At 49.9% G+C, this 20751-nt stretch overlaps 1 protein-coding gene across 4 annotated transcripts in view; it reads left to right on the top strand.

Moving 5' to 3' along the window:
• arhgef10 (Rho guanine nucleotide exchange factor (GEF) 10) overlaps window positions 1-20751 on the top strand; it is a 46323-nt gene that overhangs the window by 20876 nt on the left and 4696 nt on the right. For 2 of the 4 annotated variants that reach the window (XM_023807780.2, XM_023807800.2), the window contains 9 exons: window positions 2908-3023; window positions 3237-3364; window positions 3693-3796; window positions 4152-4273; window positions 4702-4788; window positions 6105-6328; window positions 6499-6656; window positions 11483-11625; window positions 14207-14381. In XM_023807780.2, the coding sequence (XP_023663548.2) occupies window positions 2908-3023; window positions 3237-3364; window positions 3693-3796; window positions 4152-4273; window positions 4702-4788; window positions 6105-6328; window positions 6499-6656; window positions 11483-11625; window positions 14207-14381 (1257 nt within the window). The remainder of the gene's footprint in view (window positions 1-2907; window positions 3024-3236; window positions 3365-3692; window positions 3797-4151; window positions 4274-4701; window positions 4789-6104; window positions 6329-6498; window positions 6657-11482; window positions 11626-14206; window positions 14382-20751) is intronic. The other 2 variants (XM_023807788.2, XM_023807811.2) reach the window with 1 other exon arrangement.

The raw sequence follows: 20751 nt of genomic DNA on the forward strand, positions 1-20751 counted from the left end.
CGCATTAAAGAGCCAAAAAAACATTGCGCATGACCCCATAAAACTCCCCGTTCTTCCAGATGTTACTCAGAAACAAAACAAAACTATAAACTGATTTTTTATTTATTTTTTGGTCACTTGGATTTAAGATTAATTATGGTAAATGGAAGTCTAGGGGAATTCCCTAGAAAGACAGTAATTCAGGGGTGTGTGTGTGTGTTTGTGTTTGTGTTGTCAGCAGTCACTGGCTTGACAAATCACAGAATAACTACACATGTCTCATTTATTTTCCTACATACATTCATACAGAGGCACCTCTGCAGATCCACGGTCTTGTCTGGATGGGGGAATGGGACTCATTCAGAGTGTAGGGGGGGGGGGGTGTCACTGGGAGGGTAGGACACGCGACACCCTTTCTGAACGACCCTGGCCTATTTGGGGCCCCACACACTGCGTGTCGAAACCTCAGTGCTAAGCAGCCACGTTCTGGAGGAGGAGGTCGCATTACTGACTGACAGTTTGGGTGTGCAGACAGGAATTCATCTCATTGTTCATTGTCTGCTGGCATCCCATCCGGGGGGCGCGCTGGCACTGTGCCCTGCTGCCTTTGCCAGGCTCCAGGCCCCCCGTAACCCTGACCGGGACAAGCAGTTGGAAGGAGGATGGATGGAGGGATAGACGGATGGATGGACACTGATTGTCATGCGAGCTTCTAAAGGTCCAAAAACACATCGACGCTGGCTGGAAAGGTCCAGTCATTTTGGAGGCGAGACTGGCTGCAGCACAAGGAAATTCCCGTGTTTCCGTGCGGCTCTCGGAACGCCTGCCTCCCTGCTTGGTTTTCCATCTCTCCGCACTTTTGCCGTTTGTCGGTTCAGCAGGACGTGTCTGATCCTGTCCATAGATTTTCCCTAACCTTTCTAACCCCCCCCCCCCCCCACCATGGGAATGATGGCACAAAATCCCCATTTCCGATCACGATGCCGTTAGTCGCCAGATGCTGGAATCCCGTTCGGCAAAAGCTGTCCGGTGTCATCGGCCTCCAATTAATGAGTCGTCTTTTTCCAGAAGGGGGTGATGTTCGCATCCTGGCCCCCAGTTCACCCTGTGACCGGCTTGCAGTGTCCGTGCTCCACACTCTCTGTCCTGCAGCTAAGTGACTCTGACACCTTCCTCCGCAACATGCGTTTGTCTTGGCCTGACATGGAGCCTCTGAGTCCGGCTCTTTTCCCATGACTGCGAGGCGAAGCGTGTCCTAGATGGGCGTTGGGCAGCTGCCCGCGGCTGCTAGCTGGCTCACAGAAGCAATAGGTCTTTGCGACGGTAATTAATCCCCAAATTATCTTTTAATTATAAGCGGCACTGACGGCTCAGATGGGAAATTTGTAAATACGAGCACCCAAATGTGAACAGAAACCTCAAATAAATCATTCCCTGTCAGCATGTTCCCTGCTGAACTGCTACTAATGGAAACAAAGGGGTTCTCGGAATAGCTACTCACTGGCTGGGTGAACGCTGTGCCCGTCACCATGGCAGCGGCGCCCAAGCCAGCAGCGGGCAGCTATTGTCCCGTTACGAAATGCTGATGTGGGAACGTCCCGCTGTTAAAGCGGCATGCGCCAAACCACGGCCCCATGAAAGGGCAGCACTGAATGTCCCGCCATCCTCCTACTGAGCGAGGTGGCTGACTGGCCAGCTTCCAGCCCTCGTCGGGTCACACCAGCACCGTAGACCGTAGATGTATGAGTTTGGACCTAGGCTGAGAAAAGCAGAACCTTAGCGACTCCGAGTACAATCCCGTCTCTTAATTTAAGTAATGATGTGCGGTGAGCAATTCCAGTGTGACTGGTCATGTGATCAGCCACTGGCATGCAGCCAACTGGAGCCCTGTCATGGCTTGGCAGTGTCACCATTCAGACTGGCCAATAGCGTCCCCAGAATCCAGGTGCCAACGATTCAGTCAGCCAGAGAGCACTCTCCCCCACCAAAGGTGGCCCCCCGGTATGGAGTGGGGTGGTTTATCAGCCTCTGCTCTGTGGGGGGGGCCCTCTACCCCCCACCCTGGCACTCACATAGCCAGCAGAGTGCTACTCCAGTGCTACAGTCCATCAGAGGGGGCCACAATGCCCTCTTTGTCTGGGAGGGGCGGTCACCATGCAGGGCACATTGGTGCCTAAGGCTTTGGGGGGCCTTTGTTGGGGGGTGGGACATTAGGTGGTGGTGAGAAGGCCTCCATTACTCCCTCCCTGCTGTTGGCATGAACGCATTGGACTGGGTGTGAGTAACTACAGGACCCACCCTAATCCCCCGCCCCCTGCCCTTTTTTTTACGTGCCTTCCATTCTATCCCATTTCTCGCTGATAAAGGACGAGAATCTCCGAGCCGCCTGCTTGTCCCGTGGCACTCGATCTCCACCTCCGCTCCTGCTCGCTCTTGTTGCGATTTTCGGGAAACGCTGAAAAGATGCCCGCTGGCATAAAACTGCCTCACCTCCCCCCGTGAGCAGAGCCCCCTGGCACAGAGGGGGGGGGGGGTTATGCAGTCGAGCCGCAAACGTGGGTTTCCTCAGCACCCACCTTCCGCGACCTGCCCCCCCATGGGGGGGCCTGAGGTGCCTTTGACTGGCGCCTCTCTGTTTTCTCACACTGGGGGTCTGTTTCAAAGGCCCAGCCAAGACTTCATGGCATTTGTGCGACGGATTATCACAGGAGCTCTTCAGAAATGCCTCAGAAATGCGATTGCCCCTATTTTCTGACAATCCTTGGCTATATCTTGTGCATGGAAGACTTTAAAATCTGTCAGCGGGTCTCCTTGTAAAGAACCGGTGTCAGGTTCAGTCAGGCTTCTGTCAGACAGAGAGTATTCATTCAGCACCTAGAAGGCTATTTTTTCATTGCATTGACCTGTCTGCCTTGCCCTCCTTCCCAGACAAGCTGTATGTGGGTCCGGGGCAGCTGTACCAGGACCTGCAGAACTTGGTGCATGACCTCAGCCTTGTCAACCAGATCTCCAGCATGATCAGCAGCTTGAAAGGAAAGTACCAGGTGAGGGAACCCTTGGGGTCACACGAGTCAGTTAAGCAACATGGGTCAGTTATTGAACTAGTCAATCACGCAATTGGCAACCAGCCAAGTAAAGTTAGTCCTTCCACATTCTCAGCGTCCTGAGCAGGGAATCAGTGTTCTGCGCGTGTTCTCCGTGTGTTCTCCGCGTGTTCTCCGCGCCTACCTCTGGCCTGTCCCCTGCCCTCCCTGCAGAATGTGAACACCACCGTAGCCCAGGACTGGGTGTCCGGCCTCCAGCGGCTCATCGCCAAGAAGGAGGAGGAGATCCGAGCCGCAGACCGCTGTCGCATCCAGCTGCAACTCCCCGGAAAGCACGACAAGTCAGCCCCCGTCTCCCGTGATGACTGTCGCCCCCGGCTGCTTATTCCCATCGGCTTTCTCATGCATGTTGATCTCCATGCGGTGACCTTGAGCTTGAGCCCCCCCTGAATTCCTGTCCAGCTGACATAACTGCATGCATCACTCTCGCCCCCCATGTGGCTTTATTTAATTCCTTGAACCTCCTTGTCCGTTCCGATCCGCGGTAATGGCAGACCCAGCTCTGGTCCCTCCGATGTTGTTATCCTGGAATGCTGAGTGAACGTCCCCCTTCCCCCTTCCCGCCGCTACCGAGGACCCCATGTGGTGTCTGCCGCTCCTCTGCCCCAGCAGGTCTGGCCGGCCCACGTTCTTCACCGCAGTGTTCAACACGTTCAGCCCTGCCACCAAGCAGTCGTGGATCAGCAGCCTGCAGATGGCCAAGCTGAGCCTCGGTATGGGCGCCTTGCTGACCTCCACACCTCTCTTTTGGCATGGGGGGCATTGTGCAGAGGGGTCTGGTTTCTCCCTATGAGCCTGTCCTCTTTTTATGGCATCATCATTTAGGGCCAATGGCCTGGTGCCAGCAGTTAAAGTTATACACCATCTGTTACAAACCTCCTCATTTTATTAACTTCCATTAATTTGTTTGGCACTGGGGCTGTTTTCGCTGTTTGGGTCCTGGAGTTATAAAGTGAAGATACTCTTATCCAGCCTTTCAGGAGCAAACGTATCTATCAAACGGGAGCCGTATATCTGCGTGTATCAGGACTGAGCTTCTCTTCTCCCCCGCCTGGCTTCCCCTCGCAGAAGACGACAACCTGCTGGGCTGGTTCTACGCCGAGGACGACGGGAATCAGATGGCGCGCCGGAAACACCCGCTCCTGCTGAGGCAGCTGCCCGTGGTCATGTCGAAGCTCCAGGAGTTCAAGGCAGGGCGCCCGTCGGGTGCCATGGCGACGCTGGCGTGCCCCTCCCACCTAGAGCCACACGTTCTTAGTCACCGATTTATATAGAGGACGGGCAGCTATAATATTCACAAGCTATAACACCTCTGTTCTACTGTTCTAGAAGTATTATCGCCATGGCAACTTTAAGCACTCATGTTTACTTTCTGGGTATATTGATTTTTCTTGTTTTGTCATCATATAATCCAAACCAAGCAAATCTCCGTAACATTAATCGTATGGTTAATTAATGGTTTAAGGTCTAAATCTTCCTTGACCCACTGCTCCAGATGTGAGCTAATGGCCATTTATTTCAGGACTGTTTGCTTAGAAATCGGATCACTACATTTGTTTTTGGCACGGATCCCTCCCTCTTGGTGACGGCTGGCTTCTTTGTCCCCCCCCCACCCCAGGTGGAATGCGCGGCCCACAACCCCGAGCCCCTCTACAACAGTGAAAGCACCGCCGACTCCCCGGCCATGGGCCACGGCTGCGTGTGGGTGAGTGTATCTCGCGTGCTACCGGTTCTCACGCCCTGTGCTCACACGCCGGCCCCCACCAGGCTTGGGGGCTGTGTGAGAGCAGTTGCCGTGGAGATGGTGGAAGCCGGAATCACGGCCGTGTGAGCGTGAGTGTATACACAGAGAATGTGAATGTCCCTACTTTGTAAGCTGGGTATCGGCCTCTCTGCCTCGGGGTTAGTGCTTAGAAAGTGCTGATGCAAAGTGAAAATGAATGACACCACGGTGCTAGTAAAAATCAGCACTAATAGCTACCAATCACCCAGAATATTCTGTTTGGCTGCGTAACATTTGAGGTGGTAAGATCCCGACCACGCTTTTTGTTGATATTGTTGTTATGTAGGCATCTTCTCTAAGGGCAAACGAAGGGTTTAGCTTGCCAGATCGGCTCTGTAATCTCTGTGAATAATTCCTTGCGATCTGTATGAATAATTGAGCTCCTCTGCTGGCTGTTACCCAGAAACGTCCCACTTACGGCTGCAGAGTGCTCTTAGCCGGGGGGCTTTTCATTGGGGTCCGCGCCCTCCCAGTGTCCGCACTTCCTGCTTCCTCTTCCACAAACACAAGCGGTTTATCTAAAGGATGTGCTTCACATTAAATGGTCTTAGTGACCCTCCACCCCGTAAGAATACTGTACGGCGACTGTGGCCAGACTGCTCGATGCCTCACCTCTATCCTTTATAGCATGGTTGCAAACATGCATGCATCTGAAATATGCAATTTGTTCATTTTACGTAGCATTTTCAGGTCAATTTGGAATTTTACTCTAAAAGTAAAAATATATGATTGACATATGCACGGGCACCTCTTTGACTTTCAGATGCGGTATTAAGCAGGGTCATCCATCCATCTCCCAACTGCTTACCCAGCACAGGGTCATGAGGGGCCTGGAGTCTGTCCCAGACAGGATAGGACGCAAGGCTGGGGATCCTCTGGATGGGATCCCAGTCGATTGCAGGGCACATCCACTCAAGCACTGTCAGCAATTTAGAGACCCCGCTTCAGCTAGCCGCATGTTTCTGTTCTGTGGGGGGAAATCTGGGGAACGTGCTGGAAATCAGTGAATACGGAGCAGGCGTGGAATTCGAACCCATGACCCTACTGAGCCTCCCTGAAGTGGTTTTAGTTTTGCATTCAAAGCAGAGCCATTATCTGCTGTGTGAATAGTAATTGACTCCTTGCTGAAATTCAAGACAGCAGCCCACCTGTGCTGTAAGGCGATATGAGCCGCGCCACTTTAGGGCTATCCCGCTCCTCTGGTTTTCCTTTGACCCCTTTGATTCGCTCCCGGTCAGGTGGCCAGCTGCACCAATCAGATGGGGCAGATTTCCGTGGTGGCCCTACAGAGCTCCAGCCCCAAGGTGACGGAGTGCTTCAACGTGGAGTCTCGCATCCTGTGCATGGCCCACGTACCTCCAGACGACACTCAGGAGGATGCTGAGGCAGCCCCGGAAGCAGACCCCTCCCTCGGGAAGGGCGGGGGAAGCCCCACTATTTGTCTGGGGATGGAGGACGGGAGGTTTGTGCAATCATCTGTCTCAGCATCACGTTGCTGCATTACCATAGGTTTCAAGAAGGCCTGAAAAAAATGGCAGGCATGCTGGGAGGGCATGCAGAGGGCAGTTAGGGTACAGACCTCACCCGCGCAGCACTGACAGCACCTCCTTGGTGGCCCTGTGCTCCTTCCAGCATCTCCGTGTACAAGAGCAGCCAGCGTTCAAAGAAGGTCCGGCTTCAGCACTTCCCCACGCCGGAGAAGTCGACCGTCACCAGCCTGGTGTACGAGGCGCGGTGTCTGTATGCCGGCCTCGTCAGCGGCTCCGTCGCCATCTACTCCAGGGCCCCAGGTGAGGCCTTTGAGTTGGAGGGCTGCTCATGCACACATCCTGTTTACAGCTGGGGCAGGATCCTGGGGTAGGGGGCTGCCCGGTCTCTGGCCGCATGCGCACTAGGTTTCACATATGCCACGCATGCTCCTGCACTTTACAGCGCATTCACGGCACATTCTGCTTCTGTGACATCCACCTACATATGCATGTTATTCTTTGACCTTGTTTTTTTTGTTTTATATTAACTGAGACTGCAGTCACCATTAACATTATGCATTACAGTACATCGCCTCAATACAGCATCTCCTTACCAGTTTAATAGAAAGAGGAGTGTCTGTATTTTAGGAGGTAATAAGAATAATACCTTCGGGAATTCTAAATACCAGGGTATAACATGATGTCATCATACCGCCTAAGCCTATCTGCCTAGTGTTCAGTGACTGCTCAGTCTGGCCCTGCTTACAGCTCTGTGAAAAGAGCCATTTATGACATCTTACCATAGTGTGTTTGGAGAGAATGGATTCTAAACATATGAGCTGCATCACCTGCTTAGTTGTGCTCTTTGGCCTGGAAACACGCCTGATTGTGTAGTTCTTAGTGAGCAAAGATGAGCGATGTGATCTGAATCCTGTGTGGTGTATTTTTGGCTCTGCAGATGCAGGACGTCACTGGGGGTGGTCGGTATTTATTCTGGATGGTTTGCATTTATTTCCAGCCCCCCCCCTGCCCCCCGGTTAATTGTGCGTTCATACTTGGCAGAGACCTTCTGGGTTAGTGATTGTGTTTGCTAGGAAGTGTAGTATTGTTTGGCTCAAGCGAGAGTCATTAGCCACCCTCATGTTTAACTTTGGGCTCTCCTGAGAGTCAGGCATTGTGAAATCAGCCTCTTTGTTTATTATGAACACTATGTGGACCTGAAAGCGAGACAGAAATGTGAGCTGGGAGAATGCTGGACTGCAGAGTCATTCAGCGGCTGTCCTCCTGCTGTCTTTGCTGGGGAGGTAGAGGAGGGTACTGTTTCTGCGATGGCGTCAGTTTGGGCCCTGGGAGACTTCTGCCAAAGTGGCCAGTGTTCTTTCTCCTTGCTTCCAGAAGACTGAGACGGGCAGGGACCGGAGCTGTGGTCTCTGCACTGCCAGGGCAGCGTGTCATTTCTCTCGTCTTTGGCACTCTGCTTTGTTCCTGAAATTTTCCCGCAGACCTTGGGGACAGCAGAGCTCCATGTCGTCCCAGACTTTTTGGCGAAAGTCTTTATGGAGAGTTTTCCCCTTTCCATCTATCTATCCCAGGGCTACCGGAAAATTGGATCACACTCGCCCAATAATTTAAGCCGCTGACTACCAGGTGAGCAGGTGGTTCTGTTTCAGTGACCCCGCGGGTGACTGTGACATCGTGTAATTAGGGAGGACGGACTGAGGTACGAAGTCTCGCTAACGTTAAACGTGATGGTAATGCTTCCAATCATGCAGAGCGCATCTGCTTTGCAGCAGGACAGCATACCGTGATCCAGTGAAACCTTCCAGAGCCAGACAGAAAAAATATTAGATTTGTCTGGGTTCTTTTGGCTCTGACGGTTTATAGCTCTGCTAATCGTCCAGCAAATGGACTTCCAGAGGTCTCAGTGTCCTGACTAAAATCATCCTGGCCCGTAGCTGACAGAGCCCGGCCTTGCAGCATCGTGAGTGAGCTCATACCTACTAGTCAGGCCAGTGGGTTGTTAAAAACAAGCCTCAATTTATTCAAAACCACCCCCCCCCTCCAGTCACCAGTGACTATGTGGGCCGGAGTCTGTGATTCATCTTCCCCCCACCCCCCTCTCCTCACTGTCTGTCACCTGGCCCTCCACCTGCCAGTGCCTGTGTACCTCTGGTGGCTCTGATCATGACCTCCGCTCCATGCTTTATGACAGTTTTAACATGCGTGCAGAAGTATGACAGCTAATACAGAGCGGAGTGCCTGACCCAGAGTCTCTCGGCGCCCTAACCTGCAGTCGGGGGAGGGCGGGTGTCTGCAAGCTGCCATCTGGCTAAATAAACCGAGGGCCGATTTTCACGGGGCTGCAGGAATGTCTGACTGGACGCCCCAAATCCCTGCTGCGTGTCCCTCAGGTCCCACCCGGTTTAGTCTCCCTCTTCTTCATGGCCCTGAAACTGAGCTGAACCGGGCTCTGAGCGATCGTGGGTCCCTTCTGGGCCCTGTCACTGCTCCCTGGCTCCTGGCCTGGAGCCCCTTAAAAACAGCCCTTTTGTGATTCCACGTCACCAGGCTCCGCGATGCAGCCTTCCAGGAATGTCTGAATACCTCGGCCCACTTTTGTCCTGTCTTCTCCCTAAAACTCTGGAGGAGTTTTTCTACAACACCTGGTTTAAGGGAATTAAAGTCTTTCATTGATTGCTTTGTGGTTTAATGTAAGAGTATCATAATGGCTGGCAACATTTCATGCAGCTCCTATAGGCTCAGGATGAAGCAAAAAAATAACTTAGGATTTAAATTTGTATCCCATTTGTTTTTCAAATCATTTCTTTTTAACCAAGCCCTTGATACGTATACCATGAAACAGCCGTGCTGATTCAGGGAAGTCGCTGTCGATTGTGACATACTAATCCTCTGATTGATTTGTCATGTACGTCGATCTGCCCAGCTCTCCTTTTTCCGGCTTGAACGGCAGCTGTCAAAACTTGAAAGCAAAAATGAGTCACTCCTGAAAGTTTTAAGACTCCTGTGCTGGTCCATGGGGAGGCGGTGGACTCGCCTGCGATTATCCAGCCCGGATTAGCATTTAGATTAGATCCACAGCTTTCCAGTCTCTCAGGAGACTGGGTTCAGCGTCTGGTGATGTGACCTCAGCAGACCTGAGTGGCTGGCGAGGATCATGCTTTGCATAGCGAGGTGAGGGCAGAAGGTATGGCTCTAAAAAGGCGGTCAGATCATCCTCAGCTCCATGTTCTCTCAAACTGAATCTTAGGCTCATCCAGCTGTATAGCCGAGTTTGCTGATGTCATCACGGACCAACGCTTAGCCATCATGCATTTTTAACTTGCCGCTTGCTGTCTGGCTGGGTTGCCGCGCTTCCTGCTGACGATAGTGGCGTCTTTCTGTTGCCGTTCTTCGCTGGTTTCCGTCACCGAGCTGGGCATGAGTGTGGAAGGTGCCAACCGCTCATTAATCGTGGACCGTCGCGACCGGAGGAGATGTGCTGGGTGTTGGGACAGGCCTGCTTATGTTGTTTTTTCAACTCAAGATGGGTCTCGGAAGGATTTGCATCTTTTTGCAAACGTGTGAGAAACGAGAGGAGCTGTCGCCGCTGCCTGCGCAGCTCTCCTTGCAGATACTGCGCAGCTCTGCATCTGATCAGATTATTTTAATTACGCCGGCTATGTGACGCTCTCCTTTGCCGCTTCCTGCCCATCCCGCTGACACCCTTTCGATGAAACTGCGTTACTCAGCGGTGTGAGAAGCGCTGACATGTCCCCGCGCGCAGCTCCACGCCCCTGCAGTCAGGGCGGCGTCGTGGAAAGTGCTTGGCTGGCTGAAGGGGCCGCTGGTTTGGACAAAGCCGTTAATGATGGAGGGGTGGGTTCTTAAGACCCCGGGGACGCGGGTCTTTGAGACAAGAGCTCCAGCAGGCTGTTAGTCGAAACCCACACACACACACTTTTGTATTCCTATGTTTGTGGGGTCTCTCCATTCATTTCTTTGGGGAAAACCCTAATCCCATCAATGACAACCTATGCCAGCCCTAACCTTAATCATACAATCATAGGTAACCAAACAAAATACTATAATGACATTTTCAGTTTTTTGACTGCAGTATGTGCATAAATTACAGGGGTGATTCCCACAATAATCAGAACCAGCCAATACAATCATCTGGACCCCTTTAAATAGATGGAGAACTCAACCTAAAGTTATGCCCTTGGACTGTAGTCACAGATTTTTATAAAATTGAGTTTCCTCTTGTGGGGACCAAAAAATGGTCTCCTTAATGTCAAAATAACAGGTTTGTATAACATTGTTGAGACATTCAGTCCCCACAATGTAATATATACATAACCCACAGATACATACAGACAGAGGTACTGAACTTCCACTTTTATTGTTATTCTCGCTGCTCCTCTTTCCTAATGGCAGGAACCGCGGTTACTAAGATTACTAAGATAATTAATGACTCCTTACACCCCGCAAACTGTCTGTTCCGCAGGCTGAACTCTGTCCAGGACAGAGAGACTCAGGAAGAGTTTTTTTCCCCCAGGCCATAAGGCTTCTCAACTCAAACTAATTGTGGTCCTTCTGTACACTACGTACGTTTGTACTGGAATGCAGATATACTGCACATGTTAACCTTAATGTACAAATATCTAGTAAATAATAGTCTGTACATCCTCGCCATTGCACTATTTTTTTAGATTTTATATTGTATATTTGCATTGTATATTTTAGATTATATACTTGGTTCCATAGATTGTATTTATATATTGTAATTTTCTTTTTTACTCCTACTTTACTTATTACCTTTTTTCTATTTTTGCACTGCCAAATAAGGGCGACTCAGATACATTTCACTGCGTATTGTACTGTATGTGATGAATAAATCTCTCGAATTGAATTATCTCCTGCACTCTGGTTTCAGAGGCTTTTTGCAGTGGTCTCCACCAGAGCTTGCTGTCGCTTTTATAGTCTGCATCTTGAGATTGCTGGGCTCCTTTCCGCTGGTGCTCAGGCGGCCATTTGGTTGAGGTGCACCAGTCTTGTGCGAGCGGCTCTTTGTCAAGCTCCAGTCGTTGCAGGTCGACCTGTAGTGACCTCAAACAATCAGGTTCACGTCCTCGTCTGTCTTCCCTCAGATGGCCTGTGGGACGCGGACTCCCCAAAGCTGGTGAAACTCGGGGTGCTTCCCGTGAAGAGCATGCTGGCAGTGGAGGACCACGTGTGGGCTTCTTGTGGGGGCCAGGTCTTCATCATCAGCACCAAGACCTCCGCCATTGAGGTAGTGCTTTTTCTTTAAGGAGGGGGCAGCACAGGATTGTGGGATATGGGAATGCTGTCAGTGTGACATATTCTCAGCCAACAGGAACACGCCGACTCGTCATGTAGGTCACATGGTGCTGATGACACACCCACCTCTTAGGTTTGCTTGTGAGATCTAACGTTTTAATCACCCACAAGCCGTGTGTGAATGTTTGTGTGTGTGAGTTTGTGGAGCAGTGACTAGGCGCCCTGCAGATTCCTCTGCAGCGTGTCTTGCTGTTGCCTTTGGGCTGTAGACGCGAAAACACAGCTGCCTTCACAAGCTCAGCAGCACCACCTCCTCCTCCCGCCTCAGTCTCCGCATCCACATCTTATGCAACTCGTCTCTTCCTCGTGATGAGGCTTGTGGGCGTCGGAGGTGGGGCCACTCCCCAACCCCCCCCCCCAGAGAACCCGACATACTGACATGCAGAGGATGGAGGGCAGGGTATTTTTAAAAAAGGAAGAATGAATGAATCTGAGCCTGGTGCAGAGGGAGGGAGAGGAGTATGAAATGTTCCATCTGTCCAGCCCCCGTGAAAATGTTGGCCTTACTCTCACCGTACCGGCTAATGAAGCACAGCCTGGCTGTGTGACCTCCTTGTCTTCGCCTACTGAAGCCTTGTCCTCAGACCACAGCCCAGCACTGCGCAGATGATGTACCTCTTGGTAAAACTACAGACATTAACAAACATGATGCGGGACCGTAGGTCTGTTAGACATGGAGATGTGTCCTCTGTGTTGTGTTCTTCTCTGATTTGCTTATGCTTGGTTTTTCCCTTCCAGTTTGGAGGCATATTGAGTCATTTTCTAAACTGTTATACAGCAGATGTCCAGGCCATTATTACTTTATGTACGATGTAAAATAAGAACTTTATTGATCCCTGTGAGGGGAAATTTCTTTGTCCGTTACCGCAGAAGATACAAATGCAACGAAGGATAATTTAGGCAGAAATAAATACAGCAAAGAATAAGTATGTGAAGAAAAAAACTGTAATAAGAGATGTAGGGCTGTGAAAGTTAACGTGATAATAGTGCGTCAACGGGAATTCATTACAACGTGGCTAATTGTCTCGATGCCAGTAACGCGTGTCGAGTCGGATGGCAGCTCAGGGAAAATAATGAACAGGTATTTTGAATGGCAGGTTTAGCTTCAAAACTCTGTCAGATGGGTCCATCGACAAGACCAAAGTTATCTGCAGTTACTGTCAATGTGAAATGAGTTATCACCCAAGTACATCTAGTCTTCAATACCAGGCTGCGGCTCTTCTCAGGACAATAGACGCATTCGCATTTTCATGTCTTAGCATATTATGATAATGCTTTCATAAATGTAAATAATTTATTTATGGGTTAATATTATTTTTCATTTAGGTATTTCTTTAGCTATATGTGTCCGTCGCGCGCTTCTGTGATCTCTTAACTGCATAATTTTACATCTTCCTCAAAGTCATTCTCTACGAGAGTATGTCTCCGGTCAAATGGTATATATGCTTTCCGGAGTTTTCCTCAGTGTCCGAGATTGGATGTAGACTTATTAAGTTTGTGATTCCTAATTCTTTCATATATTTCTCATAGTAAATCGTCACCACGCCTTCCCAGATCTTCATAAAATTATTATATTTGCTCCGATTTACATATTATAGCCAGCTGAGTTCAGAGTGGTGAGGACATTTTGCACTGCTCAGTCAGAACAGTTACAAGTAGTGAAGTGGACAGTGAAGGGCAGGGAACTGCAGAGCCAAACGAACTGGGTGAGGGTGAAGACTGTCGATAACTGAACAATATTGTGATATTAGTCACCTTTGCACTGTTACACGTCCGAGTGATTTAAAACTCCCCCCCCCCCCCCCCCCCCCAAGACGTAGATACTCTGCCGGACAGAATGTCACATGCGTTGTGTCACGTTCCACCACACAGACACCTGCACCCGGACCCATCCCAGAATAGTCAGACGGGGACTCATGATCCCATTTGTGAGCCTCGTTCAGCGGACCACCTGCACCGGGGCTTGGGAAGCAGCTTGCGTCCCCCGGCCTGGGGGGCCAGGAAACAAAGGGAAGGGGAAGGGGGGGGGGTGGCTGCACAGTTCAGATGAGCACTCCCCCTACGGGAGCACAATTGTTAGTTACTGGCCAAGCAGAAGGGTCACAATCCAAAATGGATGACTTCATTTATAATACGCAGCTGTGCAGGTCAGCTGTCTCTCCTAGGACTTCAAGTAGATACATTATATACAGAAGTTTGGTTCCTTAACCCCTGAGCTCCCTGTCACCCTCATGAAGTAACTGACTGAGTGATAGAAAAATAATATTTGAATTTTTGTGACTGGTTGGTTGCTAGGCTAACAAGTACTGCTTGTGCAAGGGCATTTAGGTGGAGTGCATCCAAACTGCAGGCTGCGCCTACGGGGTGAGCGGGCCGCATGTGGACCGTCTCCAGGATGTCCTTCCAGACGAATGATAATAATGAGTGGATAGGAGAGCCAAGTTATAACCAGAACCAAGCTGCAAGGTCTTCAGACATGTGGGAATGCAGTGTGTCTCCCATGTTCCCCACAGCGCCACCTGGAGGCTCACCAGGAGGAAGGCATGGTTGTGTCGCACATGGTGGTGGCCGGCGTGGGCATCTGGATTGCTTTCAGCTCTGGGTCTACCCTGCGGCTCTTCCACACGGAGACACTCGCGCACCTGCAGGACATCAACATCGCCACGCCCGTGCACCACATGCTTTCTGGTAGGTGGCCCCACCCACCCGCCACCCAGAGCTCCTCCCATTTCCCCTTCACTGGATCACGCCTCAGGACCACCTGACCTACATACTGGAAATCTGGGAGCTCACAATTTTGGCTTTTTGGGAAGGCCTTAATTTTTTTTCCAAAGGTTTACCATACTCCTATATCAATCAAGAATGTTGGTTTGAATCAAAGTATTTATTTTCTTATGCAGTCCGCAGGGTGAGCTCCTGTTCCACCTTGTGAAGCTAAATATCGCACTGGCCTCACATATCCGGCCTCTTCAGACGAGCAGGTTTAGGGTTACACCCTCTCTTTGTATCTAACCGCAAGCTGACAAACCATGACGTGTCAGTCATCTTTTATGTCGCACCTTTATTGCTTCCCATTACCGTCGTGTCCCGCCTTCCCGTAGCGTGTGAATTTCCCACTTCAGGATCCTTTTATCACGGGCGTCTCTTTCTTCCGTGGGGCTGCACGGCCCTCAGTCAGCTGGAGGGGGAGACTTCTGCTCCTGTGTCCGCTTTGGCGCAGGCTAAGCTGGTGGGATTTTCAGCAGTAACCATAGGCAACGCTCTTGGGAGCGTAATTCTCTTAGTAAAGATACTCCAATGTTGGTAGGGAGCCATTTTGGGGGGTGGGGGGATTTAGATACATTTATCAGCAACTTGGGGAGAGACCTGTGCAGGACGCTGTGGACAGCCTGTGGATCAGGGTTACACTGGAGGGGAGAGTGCTGTGTCCTGGATGGGGAGCTGAGAGAAGGCAGGCGGATCGTGCAGCCTTGGCGATGTGTACAGGATGGGGAGCTGAGAGAGGGCAGGCGGATCGTGCAGCATGGCGATGTGGCCAGGATGGGGAGCTGAGAGAGGGCAGGCGGATCGTGCAGCCTTGGTGATGTCGGATCGTGCCAGGCCGGGCACTTTGTGTACCGGCGTGGGCGGGTGTCGCTCATGGTGACTCCCATCGTAGTACGGGGGCGGGGGGAGAGGGGAGAGGAGAACATTCAGGCTGTTGGTAGCCGCCCCCTAAATAACGCCTCAAGGTCTTCAGATGCTCACTGCTTCTCAGAACGATAAAGAAACCATGGAAACTAGGCACTTGTCTAATCTGCAGCCCAGAGGTTGTCTTTTAATCTTCACACATGGCACCTCCACGCCATGACCGCCACCGTCCGGCACGCCTTCTCACCAAGAGCCCAGTGACTATCATGACAAATGCTGGCATCCTTTTTTCTTTTTTCTTTTGACGAAACGCCACCGACTGTGAGATTGAATCGAGCTGCAGTAGAAATGACAGCCTCTGTGTTTCGCCCGCAGCGTCTCTGAATATGACTGACATGCTCAGCGTCTGGCACAAATGCAGGGCGACGCTCCTGATGAATGTTTGGCAGGAATCATGTGTGTCTGTATGTATCTGGTCTTAGTGGGGGCCAAAAAGGCCTGGAGATCCTACTTTACACTGTACAGACTCTGCACTGAGAGACCTCGGAATGTGGTGCACAGAGGTCATTAAACATTTACATAGTTGATACAACATGGGCTGAAATTTAATTACCAAAAAACCAAAATCTCTTGAAAGTACAAAGGGGAAGAAGGCATCGCTTTTTGTCCTGCTTTGCTTACTGGTGTGTGGGCTCTGTTCCTCTTCGCTGTTCTGGGATCTGCCCCTTACCCCCCCCCCCCCCCGGCACAGGACACTCTGTGGCTTGTGGCGTAATAACAGCTCTTGTAGCACGGAGCTGCTGCTCCTGCTGGGTCACGTTTTCCACCCATGATGCAGCAGTTTCAAAAGCTGTTCGCTCCTCTGGATTGTGCACCATTTTTACAAACCTAGTTGTAGTCACGTCTGACCTAAAACCACCAAGGCACGTGTGTTTGTGCACAGATTTCTGCCTTTCTGTCGGTTGCCCACTCTAAAAGTCTCCTGTCTTTACTTTAGCACTGTTTGCTTTTTCTTGAATGATTGGGTAATAAAAAATTGGCCTGGGGACATGTGTCATGTGTCTTGATCTGAATTTCGGTCCCTTGCATCACTGGAGCTGTCAGAACATGTTCAGCAGCGAGGAAGTGATGTAATATGGGAGTGACAAATATGGATGGGGTAGGGGGACACAGTTTTCTGTAAGCAAGGATATAGCCGTGTTGTGTCATTTGTTTTGACTGGTTTCCAGTGTCGTACTGGGAAAGATGTATTTCGGCACAAAATCTTTAAGCACGTACCCAGGTGAGTGATTGATTTTCATTGCCTGCCGCCCAAAGGTTGCACAATCTGAACGTGTGACTGAGATAACATAGTGCTCCGAAAACCTGGCATATTGTCTCATGCATGGATCTGAATGAAAGTCCAGCTTCCACTCAGTTTGTTTCCAGATACCATCAGTGCTGAAGTTTATTTATCTAACTGAATGATCTTTCAGTGAGGCGGTCTGTCCCACACACGGAGAGTCCAGTTCCTCTTCCTGAGGCGGGTACCTTGGTCATTACGGGGGAGGTAAAGATGCTATGGTGTGATTCTGCTGCTTTTTGGGCTCCCCCAGGAGAGCTAGATAATGAGGCTCATTGCATGGGCAGGAAGTCAGCTGCAAAGAGGAGGTGGAGGAGGAGGAGCTCAAAGGGCTGAGCCTCCCTGTGCTCCGGGGCCATGCTGCCTAGGAGTCGACTTCCACGGATATCTGTGGTTTTTCTCCACCATTTCACATCCTTGCGGATTGCTTTTGTTGTAATCACCCAAGTTCACCTAAAATTGTTTTTCTTCACCAAAGGGCTGGACTGGCTCTCCTGTGATTTGTACAGACATGCCCGGATTTACCTTTCGAAAGCCAGATGGAATTCACCCTGCGGTGTTCCTGCACGCTGTACACTACAGGGTGCGAACTGTGAACCTCGCAGTTTTAGAATCTACTGTGGTGGCACTGACCACCTAGTAAGACCCATGTGCCAAAGAGACTTCATTCATTCATATAACTGGATATTGTATGGGAGTTATTCAAGCCATGTGCTGGTACCAGATGCTATAGCAGGGCCCCTCATGGAATGCCAGGCTGTGTGTTTGGGATTATTTTGTCCTGGGACCCAAGCTATTGGTGTTTGAGTTTTGTTGACATTATCAGTGGCGTAGAGCAGGGGTGGCAAACCTGATCCATGGAGAGCCGCTATGGGTACAGATTTTTGGGATGAGCTATCAGTCAACCAATAATAAAGCAGTGGTTCTCCTGTGGATCCACTGTTATTGGCTGATTGAGAGGTCATCCCAAAAACCCGCACTGGCTTTCCATGGATCTGGATTGCCACCCCTGCCATTCATGGTTATGAACACTGGTTTAATGAATCTTCTTCATTCCAGTATAAATGCGAACCTGTGACTTTTCGAATCCAGTTCCTACCCCAGCCACAATATGGTGCATGTCCTCCAGATTGTGCTGGTGTTGTCCATCTGTAATCCAAAGAAATGGGTTTAAAGGCACTGGTGTCTGGAACCCTTAGTATATTTAATTTTTTGTTGAAAAATATTTCAAAATGTACTTCATAAGCTCGAATTGTCATGGAATGGCACAAATGTGACCACTCTGGCAGAATTAACAGTGTAACCTCTGTCTGCTTGCTTAGAGTCTTCGTTGTAGCACTTCTCTGGAATGTTTCCAGAATGTCTGTAATTCCTAGAAGAGTCGTTTGCGTTATACATATGTAATCTCATGCATTTGAAGAATTTTTTCCAGACCATTATTTCGTTCTGTATTTTCTCCTATGTGGGCAGCAATCCTGTTAGAGAACCTGGCATTTTCTCTCAGTTCAAATTGCCCCCCCCCCCCCGCTCCATGGAAACAAGGACGACGGGAGCCATGTGGTAGACTGCCCCGAAGCCTCCTGCTGACCTTCCAGTGGCGGTCGACGCAGACCATCTCAAGAGGAGGCTTTGCTTCAGGCTTAGCGGGGTGGCACCTTCTATGTAGAGGGCTGTGAAGCTGAACGATGGATGTGTGTGTTTTAATCCTCCTGGCCCCGGGGTTCAATCCTGAATTGGAAATCAGGGCAGGTTCTCTGCATTCCACCCAGCGCCGGACCCTTATCTTTTGTGCAGGAGTTTGCATTAATCTGACATGCATGTGGAGAGACATAAACCGTGTTAAAATGTCTAAAGAAATATGCATTGGATTTACATTTATATGTATGTGTAACATAATGAAGTGATAGCTGTAGCAGCTTCGGAATTTGTGCGCAATAATTTGTCTCAGATCATTTTAAAAGCTCACGGCCCAGATTTCATACAGTCAGAAAGGGAGGATTTTCTTCCCCCTCTGAATCTTTGGTCTTTAAAGCCGCACGGAGGATGTTTCCCAAAGATAAAACTGTCCCCGGCGCGACATAGTAGCAGATTGTTTGTTGCCCGGGAGAAGCATGTGGTTCACAGGCTTTGTCTGCGGTGACCTAAATACCCAGCCATGCATGCAGCAGTGGACCCAAACAACACCTCCCGCACGGTCATCACCGTATCTCTGGAGTCATGCATCATAGAAGGGCAAGATGTGATGCTTTTTGATGGTTTGGCGTGTATTTTTGTGAGTATAAGTGTCTCAGGAACAGATTTGTAAGCTCATATGTAGAAGACAGGGAGAGCAAGTCTCATTTGTTATATTGAGACAAGATGTTGATATCACCGTGGAGCTCTGGAACATGTGCAGATCAAAGCGAGCCCTGTGCCTCGGGTCTGAATCAAACCTGGTCCTTGTTGATGTAGATTACTTTACTTTATTTTGGTAGGTCAGTGGGAGGGGAAATCCAAATATTGTGGAAGATGAGGGGTGGGGAATTACTGTAAGCTTGTGTCCTCTCTTCTTCTGGACGGAGTCTGCATGGGTGGAACTCCAGGCTGGATGGATCCTCTCCGCAAACGGCACCAAAAAGCCTTGGATTAAGGGGCAGTGCCAGGTCCAGTTACGTGGAGCTATGGGGTCATGTGCGGTGATGCTATCTGATGCCGACTCAGACCTGCTCCTGGACCCTCCCAGCAGGATGATCACACACTCAGGCCCAGAGAGCCAGTATCCAGTCTGAGTGGGTGTGTGGCCCCACCTCAGGGAGACTTCAGGCGATGAACCCAAAACCATTTTGTTGGGATAAACAGGGTGCGGTGAGGTGTGGTGGGACACACAAAAGGCCCTGTAATACTGTCATAGGCTCCTGCTTAAAGGGCATACATTTTACTCATGGCTGAGTCCAGCGGCCTTTTTGTGTAGCAGCAGGGATATGAAAGAGACCTAGAGTGGCTTTAATTGGGGCCAGAAGAAAAGGACCGAAAAGGGTTGATCTGCCACCAACATCTGGAGGTGATTCAGGTGCTGGAGCTCAGTGGTGTGCTGTGGTGCTGGTTTGGAGTCTCATGTAATCGTTTTCAGGTGTGCCAAGTTCGGCTAGCAGGATCAAAAGATTTAAGCCCTCCCCAACGCATTTATTTCCCCCCTCCCTCTCTTATGGAAAGTTACTTCTCTCCTGATTGTTTACTGACTCTTTTTAACATGATATGTGAGTGTAATTTGAGAGGAAATGGGTTGAAATTGATCTGGATTTATAAGTTTTGCAAGCGCGATACTGGGGGTTTATGAGACGTTTGTCTGGAGTGTTGTGCAGCCCCCCCCCCCCCGGGGCTCAGTGGTGGTCCTGTCAGTTTCATCTGCATCCCTGTCTGCTGGGGACACCTCTGGACCGAACCTTCCTTTCAGAGTTCTAGTTTCAGAGTAGAGACAGTCCTCATTGCATTTGAGGTTTCTTCAGACCTAGTGCAAGATACTGACCTTCAATAGTAGTTATTTAGGCTACAGGGTATAAAACTGTATTTTAATGGAGAACTGAACTGAATCACGTAAAGTTCTCTTGTGGTGATGACCAGCTCTTTTCAGTAAGTCCCTTAATTTTGTGGTTAACATGCTAAATTTTCATGAAAACCAAGGGTAACCTTGTATTAACAGTCTTACAGATTTTAAGTATTTCCTGTATTCTGATTGGTCAAGAAAACCGATAGAAACCAAACTGCAATCACGCACTCACCTGGGCAACAGGTGTCCACCAATGTCAGTGGTTCTGCCCGTATCACCGAATGAAAATTCAGGGCATTTTAACCAGTAACACCCACAGAAGGCCCAGATGGTGTCACAACATTGACAGGGATCTGAATTCCAGCTCATTTGCATTCATCTCCAAATTGCTTAAGATAGGTTTCCCAGGAAACCATTGGCTTGAAAGCATCATTGCCATAGTAACTTTCCCACGCATACAGCAAAAATACCATCCTCCTACCTCACTTCAGCTGAAGTAGCCATTTTCCGTGGTCTGTTCGGCATTCAAGCTACAAAGGACATTTTTTTTTTGGTAGCAT

This window comes from Paramormyrops kingsleyae, chromosome 14 (assembly GCF_048594095.1).
Source record: "Paramormyrops kingsleyae isolate MSU_618 chromosome 14, PKINGS_0.4, whole genome shotgun sequence".
In the NCBI taxonomy this organism is placed as follows: Eukaryota; Metazoa; Chordata; class Actinopteri; order Osteoglossiformes; family Mormyridae; genus Paramormyrops; species Paramormyrops kingsleyae.